This window comes from Bidens hawaiensis, unplaced genomic scaffold (assembly GCF_021521415.1).
Source record: "Bidens hawaiensis isolate Kalapana, Puna unplaced genomic scaffold, B.hawaiensis_p1.1 tig00076817_1, whole genome shotgun sequence".
Lineage (NCBI taxonomy): Eukaryota > Viridiplantae > Streptophyta > Magnoliopsida > Asterales > Asteraceae > Bidens > Bidens hawaiensis.
In genome coordinates this window covers 7,712-16,746 of record NW_027506721.1, presented here as the reverse complement: position 1 = coordinate 16,746, position 9,035 = coordinate 7,712, and the positions used below count along the sequence as shown (strand labels likewise).

Here is a 9,035-nt window from a genome sequence, read left to right as displayed (position 1 = left end):
GATGTTTCTGACGATAGAGGTAACAGGGTTGAGAGACTAATCTCAAACCCTGATTTTTGCAATATATATTCATTTCATCCTAATATTTGCAATCTTGAGTTTATTCACCCTTTAGTTCAAAAGGTTTTAAATAATCCCCTTAATGAACCTAATACTTGCAACCAAAAAGCCTAAAAGAATCTATTTTACATAATAAAGATCTTGAAACACCTTTCTTTTGTAATAAAATCACGGATGAATTTGTTAAAATTGATAATGCCTTTAATGATACTGGCCAAAAAACTAAAAATAAAAGCTTAGAATATTCTTTTCACAAAAATAACGTAAATGATATTAGGAGAGAAGTTAATATGGTCAAGACATGTGATATTTCGAATAAATCATAGATTTTTGATTGTGGTGTTACTGACATAATGATTTTTGAACAATCCGACATAATTTCAACGACCATGCCCAAAATTAACCACATAAAAACGGCCAATGGAGGTATAGTTCCTGTTAAGGGCGGAGGAACTATTGAAATATCGCCTAATTTAAAACTCTCAAATTGTCTTTATGTTCCTTCCTTGTCACATAAACAATTATCTATTAGCCATGTTACAAAAGAATTAAATTGCACAGTTTTAATGCACCCAACCTTTTGCATCTTGCAAGATATTAGGACGGGAATGATCATTGGGCGTGGCACTGAACGTCAAGGGTTGTACTATGTGGATGAAGTAACTCGACATGGGACTGTGTTGCTAGCTCATGGAACTACAGATAGGGAAGTCTGGTTGTGACATAGGAGATTGGGACATCCTTCTATCGGTTATCTAAACCTTTTATTTCTGAAATTATTTCCTTCTAATAAAACATTAAATTGTGAAACTTGTGCTTTGGCTAAAAGCCACAGACATACTTTTAAACCAGATAACACGAAGGTTAATTTACCTTTTTTCCCTCATCCATTCGGACGTATTGGGCCCGTCAAAAGTTGTTGGAGGACAAAACTTTCGTTTTTTTGCACTTTTTGTTGATGATTGCACTCGTATGACATGGATCTATTTTCTAAAACATAAATCTGAAGTTTTTGATAACTTCACTATGTTTTATGCTATGATACAAACACAATGTAAATACAACATCCAAATTCTTCGATCCGATAATGGTGGGGAATTCATAAACGATTCCATGAAACAATTTTGTCAATCTAAAGTGATAATTCACCAAACCTCGTGCTCCCACACTTCCGAACAAAACGGCACCGTTGAACGAAAAAATCGCATCCTCTTAGAAATAACTCGAGCCCTCTTGATTGAATCCCAAGTTCCGAATTCCTTCTGGCCCGAAGCTCTTGCTACTACCGCATATCTTATCAATAGGCTACCAACAAAAGCTCTTGACCTAAAAACCCCTCTTCAAGCCTTTTCAGAATTTTCCAAACTACCGCCCGCCCTCACTTTACAACCACGTATATTTGGGTGTTCGGTCTTTGTACACATACCCAAGATCAATAGAACTAAACTCGACCTGTGTGCTGAAAAATGTGTTTTTGTCGGCTACGGTGTCAACCAAAAAGGGTATTGATGTTATAGTCCAAAAAGTCGATATATCCATACCACCATGAACTGTGACTTTCTTGAAACTGAATTCTTTTATACCTCCCAACACAGTGGTGATGGGGAGAATGAGTATGACACCCTGCATTGGCTAAAGTGGGCTCCAAAATGGGCATAATCATCCGAATAAGTCAATCACAACACCCAAAATGAGTCACAAACTTCCCAACTTGGTAGACCTACAATAAATGTTCCAGACAAAATTCATCCCGACATGACATCTGAGATAAGTAATTCTCAAACATCTGAGAATATAGCAGATGAAGGGTCTCATGAAAATATTGATATATCAGACAAGCATGAGATAGAAGTAGAACAAACAGTGCAGGAGGAAAATGTCGAACCAATACAAGAAAAAACGAGACAATAAGAAACGACTGAAAGTTATGTTTTGCCGTCAAGAGTCAATAGAGGAATTCCAGCCAAACGATACTCTCCTGATAAACAATCCAAATCTTCTAGGTATCCTGTAGCAAACATAGTCGTAGGGAACCTATCCAAAGAAGCCAAGACATGTTCTCTTTACACTGAACAAATTCCAACTTCTATGGAGCATGCCCTGAAATCAAAGAAGTGGAAGGATGCAATGGATAAAGAAATGCAGGCTTTAACGAAAAACAACACATGGGAAAAATGTGATCTTCCTATGGGAAAAAAACCAGTAGGATGTCGGTGGGTCTTTATAATCAAACACAAATCTGATGGAACTATCAAAAGATATAAAGCACGACTAGTTGCAAAAGGCTACACACAAACATACGGGGTTGACTACTCAGAAACGTTCTCCCCGGTAGCAAAGTTTAACACAATCAGAGTTCTTTTCTCGATTGATACAAATGAAGGATGGTCTCTTCATCAATTTGATGTCAAGAATGCATTCCTACACGGAGAATTAGAAGAAGAAGTTTATATGGAAGCTCCACCTGGATTCACAAGCAATTGCCAAAAGAAGTGTGTCGATGAAAAAAATCTCTATACGGGCTCAAGCAATCTCCTCGAGCTTGGTTTGGCAGATTCACTCTAGCAATGAAGAAATATGGATATCAACAAAGCAACTCGGATCATACATTGTTCCTTAAACGACGAGGTAAACTTGTTACTTGTTTAATTATATATGTTGATGACATGATTATTACAGGAAACGATGAAGAAGAAATGAGAAAGTTAAAGACAAACTTGTTCACTGAATTTGAATTGAAGAACTTGGGAAGACTTAAGTACTTTCTTGGAATTGAGGTACTAAGGTCTAAATAAGGGATCTTCATATGCCAGAAGAAATACATTCTTGAGCTTTTAGCCGAAATTGGAATGATTGATTGCAAGCTAGTTGATACCCCAACGAGAGTCAACCATAAGCTTCATATGGAAGAGGAAGCAGAATTGACAAACAAAGAAAGATATCAGCGCTTAGTAGGTAAACTAATATACCTGTCGTATACTCGTCCAGACATTGCATATGCAGTTGGAGTAATCAGCAAATTCATGCACCAACCTCAAGTTTCCCACATGGAGGCAGTAATGCGGATTATCAGATATCTTAAAGGAACAGTAGGCCATGGAGTTCTTTTTCGACCAAATAAACATTTAAAGGTTCAACTGTATACCTACGCAGACTGGGCAGGAGATAAAGATGATGGAAGATCAACATCAGGATACTTCACTCTAGTCAGTGGAAACTTAGTTACATGGAAAAGCAAAAAATAGAAGGTGGTAGCATTGTGTAGTGCGGAAGCCGAATTCCGAAGAATTGCACGGGGCGTGGCGGAGGTTCTATGGATACATAGACTTTTGACAGAACTCGGATTTCCCCAAACTGAAGACAGTAAAATCATGTGTGACAACAAAGCTGCAATAAAAATTTCCGAAAATCCAGTTCAACACGATCGTACAAAACATGTGGAAGTTGATAGGCACATTATCAAAGAAAAACTTGAAGCCAAGATTATAGAGCTTCCGTTTGTTCTATCAGAAGACCAATTAACATATATATTAACAAAGGCCGTCAACGGAAGAATATTTAACCAATGTCTTGACAAGTTGAGCATTAGAAACCCCACTACTCAACTTGAGAGGAAGTGTTAAAAAATAAAATACTTTGGTATCAATTATTTGACATCCTTTTTCAATTGTGAGAAAGTATGATGATTATGACAACTTGGAGCCATGGACCGTTGGAGCAAAATCAAGGGGACACTTCTTTCCTTTATTATTTTGTATTCCTTGTTTAGAGTAAAAGTTCCATCTATTTATTTGTAATTTCTCTTTCAATTGTAACAACACAGTCAATACAAGAAATAAAAAACAATTAGTAATCCCATTGAAAACAATGAGTACGTGGAAGCAAAGGTAGCGTTTGTATACATAAGTCAAATTTGATAGACAATTTTAGGCTTGGATCATATTCATGGTTCCAAAGCTGGTTTCAATTCATCATAGTGCTTTCAAATGCTTCTATTGCTTTGATTAGATCATTTGTTTGGTCTTGTGTTTCATTTCTGGATCAAATTCAGAAGCTTCCTTGTCAAGGTCTTTTGGTAGTGTCTCTACAATCTGGAATGTTATATGATCATTTAGTAATATGTTAAAATTGAACAATAAATAGGTCAGCATACTTGTCCAAATAAATGGATCAAATCTATTTATTAAAATTGATTTATAAATAGCCATCTATTCATTTCCCAACTTTGAGAGAAGCACAACTGAAATTGAGGAATTTCAAATAACAGGTTAAAGCGGGTCATTTCAGGTTCGATTAAAAGTTATAAAAGTAACCAAATAAATATAAAGAGAGAAAAAAATCTACCTACCTAATAAAAGAGTGAATTTTTAACAATCATTTTTTCCTACTTTTCATCAAAACTCTTTAAATTGTCATATGGCATTTTGACATTTTTTTTTATTTTTTCATTTTCATTAAAATGTTTTTTATCAAATCTATTTAAATTACCATATGATATTTTTCCATTTTTTTATTTTTTTTCTTTTTTATTAAAATACTTTACATTAAATCTCTTTAAATTGTCACATGAATTTTTTTTTTCTTTTTATTTAATACTTTTCATCAAATCTCTTTAAATTATTTCATATGACATTTTAGCCTTTTTTTTATTTTTCCTTTTCATTAAATTAAAATTCAATTCACATATAGCGGGTTATGTAAACAACCAAACTATGTCAAAAGCAATTTCATTTTCATTCTTCAGGCGTTTCTTAAACCTAACAATTCTATGTAATCCTCAACCTAATTATTTAATGATTATACCCTAATAAAAAATATAAATGCGATTAGACTATACATATTCAGAACGATCGTCGTCTGCTTTTGCATTCGTCTTCTATATTGGAATTATAAGGTTTGTTTGATTTCTTCTTTTTACATTTGTTTCAATCAATATTGATCAATATGGGTATCGGTTTATCGAATGCAACACAAAATTAAAACATCCATAGGAGATTCGTTGGTAAAAACTTGGGTTTCGATAAATTAATTATATCCTTTTGGTTCTTTGCTTAAATCCAATTTATGAAATGAGACTTCTCAAATTTTATTATTTTGGTTTGAAATTACAAAGTTCTATTCAAATTTCTATATAACTTTATACAGCATGGCCTATATATATATAGTATTCATGAAAGCTTACCAATAAAAAACTTTAAAGTTTTGTAAAGTTTGTTAACTATTACAAAACACTAATGTTTATTACGTGTATACTATTGGTAATTTTATGATATTAATAAAAATGTTTGTAATTGTTTATATTATCATTTATTTATTGTTTTTGTTTTATTACACTGTGCACTACATGTGTTTGTTTTATTAACCTGTTATCATACGGGTTCTAACATAGTAGTTACATAATCTAAAGAGACTATACCTTTCTTAGAGCTGTGGTGGGCTCACTCCGCATGAAATTTGCAGCAACCTAGATAGTCAATGGAATCTCGTTTCGGTATTGGTATAAAGCTACATTTTTCTGTACATACTCCATGACATGATCTCTTGATATCCCACTTTTTACTATAGCTTGGTTAATCCTTTAGGTGTTGGATAAACTATGAAAAATTGGTTTGGTAGTGGATCAAGATCACCATATTTGTTCTAATTAGCAATTCTTTATTTGTTTCCAAAGATGCTTTCTGCATTGCATTGTTGTTCCTGTTATCGTTTGTTCGTCGGTTATTTGAAGAGATCCAATTATTGAATCATGCAGTTCATCGTATGTTGGTAACGGTCACATTAAATTTTAATTATATTTGAAGACTTATGCTTATAGTAGAATAATATAGTTTTTGTAACATATATGGTCAAGAAAAGTGTGTTTGGTCTAAATACTGATGGTTCACTTATTGTTAATCATTAACCAATGGAGAAGATGAAAGATTGGGGCGAAGATGAGGACGATGATGAAGATGGTGACAATTTGGTTATTGTTAATCATTAACCAATGGAGGAGATGAAAGATTGGGGCAAAGCTGTTAATCAAGCGGGCGATGGTGGTGGTGAAAGGAACGAATTGGGCGGTGATGAAAAAGGTTGCAGTGGAGCTGTAGGTGCACAAAATATGGGATTTGATGGTCATGTTTATCATCCGTTTCATTCTCAGTTCAAGGTCAGTTATCGATAACTGTAATACAAGGATGATCTTGTGCTGTTGAAATGTAGGATGATCTTGTGCTGTTGAAATGTAAATTGTTGTACTATAGATTGATATTTTATTCAGGTAGTAAAGATGGTAAGTTAATTTTAATTTGTACGTATAATTTTTTTGTACTGACTCAATTTACTTATCAGTGAAATATTTTTCTTTCATTAAATGAATTGTTTTATACTGTCATTTGTGTTTTAATTTGATACCGAGCTTATATAGTGTTTCTGGTATGTAACTGCAAATGTATAGTATATGTGAGACCTAGTGTTGCACCTATTGCTGGAGAAGTCCTGCAGTTGGTGGAGCTCCGGGTCAAGTTCATCCAGTTTTCGGTTAGTTATCTTTGGCTTGTTAAGGTAGAGGCGAATGGCATCCAACTGACATTAATAAATAAAAAAACGTTTCTCCAAATAACAAAATAAAAAGAGTTTTCATCTGGGTTACGGGTTACTAGATTGGGGATGCGGAGTACCAACGGCTAGATGGTAAGACCCCGTGCACCTTTACTATAGCTTCGTAGTGACAACCTTGATCGAATGTGTAGGATAGGTGGGAGGTGGTGACACACAATGAACAATCCTGAAAGACCACTTTTTCTTCTAAGGATACCTAACCGCCGCACCGATCATTCGGGGGGGGGGGGGGACTGCAAGGTGGGTAGTTTATATGGGGTAGATGCCTACTAAAGAGTAACGGAGGTGTGCGTAGGTAGTCTCAAGCTAAGATTATGCTCGTGAGCGTAATGGTATAAGCATGCATGACTGGTCGAACAGAGACGAAAGTCGGCCATAGTGATCCGAGAGTCCCGTGTGGAAGGGTTCTCGCTCAACGGATCAAAGGTACGCTGGGGATAACAGGTGATGACTTCCAAGAGCTCTTATCAACGGAGTCGTTTGGCACCTCGATGTCGACTCATCCTGGGGTTGAAGAAGGTCCCAAGGGTTCGGTTGTTCACCGATTCAAGTGGTATAGACCTAAATGAAGTGATCATATTGGATCCTTGGGAACCATCACAAGTATGACTGACATCTATTTATTTAATGAGAATGTTGTGTCGCAAGAAGAATATGACTCGCGCAGACAGCTGACTCTTTTTCAATAGAAAATAATAACCAAACTAACCCAGCTGGCTGGTCAATCTCAGAAAGAAGATAGGCAGGAAATTGGAGATGTACGACCACGATCTCGACCTTACCAGCATCAGGGGTGTACTAATCAATGAACCCCCCCCCCCCCCCCGAAACCTACTTTCTTTTCTGACAAAATCAACCAGGCTTAACCGGTCACGACATGTTGATATTGATTGAGTTGGAGGGACTTTCAATTATTGAATCCATCCATAAACCTAGACCCTGATAACCTTCGTAACCAAAGTATGGAGCAGGTCGTCGATTTGGCAGTGGACTTTACACATTTTTTACACATAAGTAATGATTGAATGTGTATATATGTGTATGTATATTTAGTTTTATGCTTTTATAATCGTCATTATTGAAAGTTGTTAAAGACCGTAGTCATTTTGTATCCTTTCTTTACCTTGGACTATATTTGAATAGGATATTGATGGTTTTATGGAAAAACCATGGAGGCTAAGACTTCAAGGTATTGACATGTCATATTTTTTTCAATTTGGCATCAATAATATAATAAAAAAAAACAAAAGAAGAAACTAATATATATATATATATGATTGATTTCTTTTGAGAACCAATTTAAGTTTTAAGAACTCGAAATAACTCAACGTAACAACTTTTTTTTTTAATTTTTTTTTACAAATATGTAATATGTAAGTGGAAGTAACGTAAAAAAATTACAGTATTTTTTACACACCAAATCAACTTATATACACATGTGTAACTAACATTTAAACTTGTGTAATCATCAAAATCATTATTCTCTCTCCTAATTTATTTTTTAATCATATTTATTCTCAGTCACATATTCAATACCCATTTAATTGATTTTGTGGTCCATATTAAGTTCTTACAACTTATCAAGTTCTCAAAGATCTTTCCCCTATATATGTATAGAAAATGGTTCAAATAAAAAGAAAGAGTTTCCTAAGAATGATAAGAACCAATAGATTTTTGATAAGTGGCATAACAACATATGGTAAAAGAACAATTCTAAGAAACTATGTCGGTTATAGTGGTGAAAGTGTAATTATAGGAAACTATGTCGGTTTTGGTAATTTTAAATCTCAACCATTGATTAACATGATCCAATGGATATGATTTATTCCTAGTCTTCCTAGAAAACTACTTCTTTTTAGTATAACCCTCCCCTATATATATATATATACACACACACACTAGTTTTTATCCCCCGTATTACGGGTTTTTTTTTAATATTATTTGTTTCAAATATTTATTTATTTTTTAATTTTTATCTTTTTTTATTGTATGAAAGTTAATAATATACTTATGGTTTGATGATAAATTGTTTCACAAATAAATGAGATGTTATAACCCGGTTTAAAAGCTATATGGGTTTGATGAGATCAAAGACCCGTTTATTTTTTTACTACAAATAGGTTTTTTAATTATAAATAATATATACCTTTTTTTAAATAAATCATATATTAATTTTAGTATATTCCTACTTTATAGGATTATTATATCAAATATTTGGTGAGATTAGTTTTTAATTTAATGAGATCTTATAACACGTTTAAGAAATATATGGGTTTGATAAGACCCATACCCGTGATTTCGGGTCAAAGACATGAGAAGCCTCCATTTAAAAATCAAGCAAATCTGGTGACTCCAAAAAAGGGGGGGAGCGA

At 34.1% G+C, this 9,035-nt stretch overlaps 1 protein-coding gene across 1 annotated transcript; it reads left to right on the top strand.

Annotated features, from left to right (window-relative positions):
* Positions 1-2,627: 2,627 nt before the first annotated feature.
* On the top strand, positions 2,628-3,305 carry LOC143618454 (secreted RxLR effector protein 161-like). Its single transcript, XM_077090669.1, has 3 exons — positions 2,628-2,688; positions 2,740-2,837; positions 2,925-3,305. Exons 1-3 carry the CDS (start codon positions 2,628-2,630, stop codon positions 3,303-3,305), a joined length of 540 nt encoding a protein of 179 aa, XP_076946784.1.
* The last annotated feature ends 5,730 nt before the right edge of the window (positions 3,306-9,035 follow it).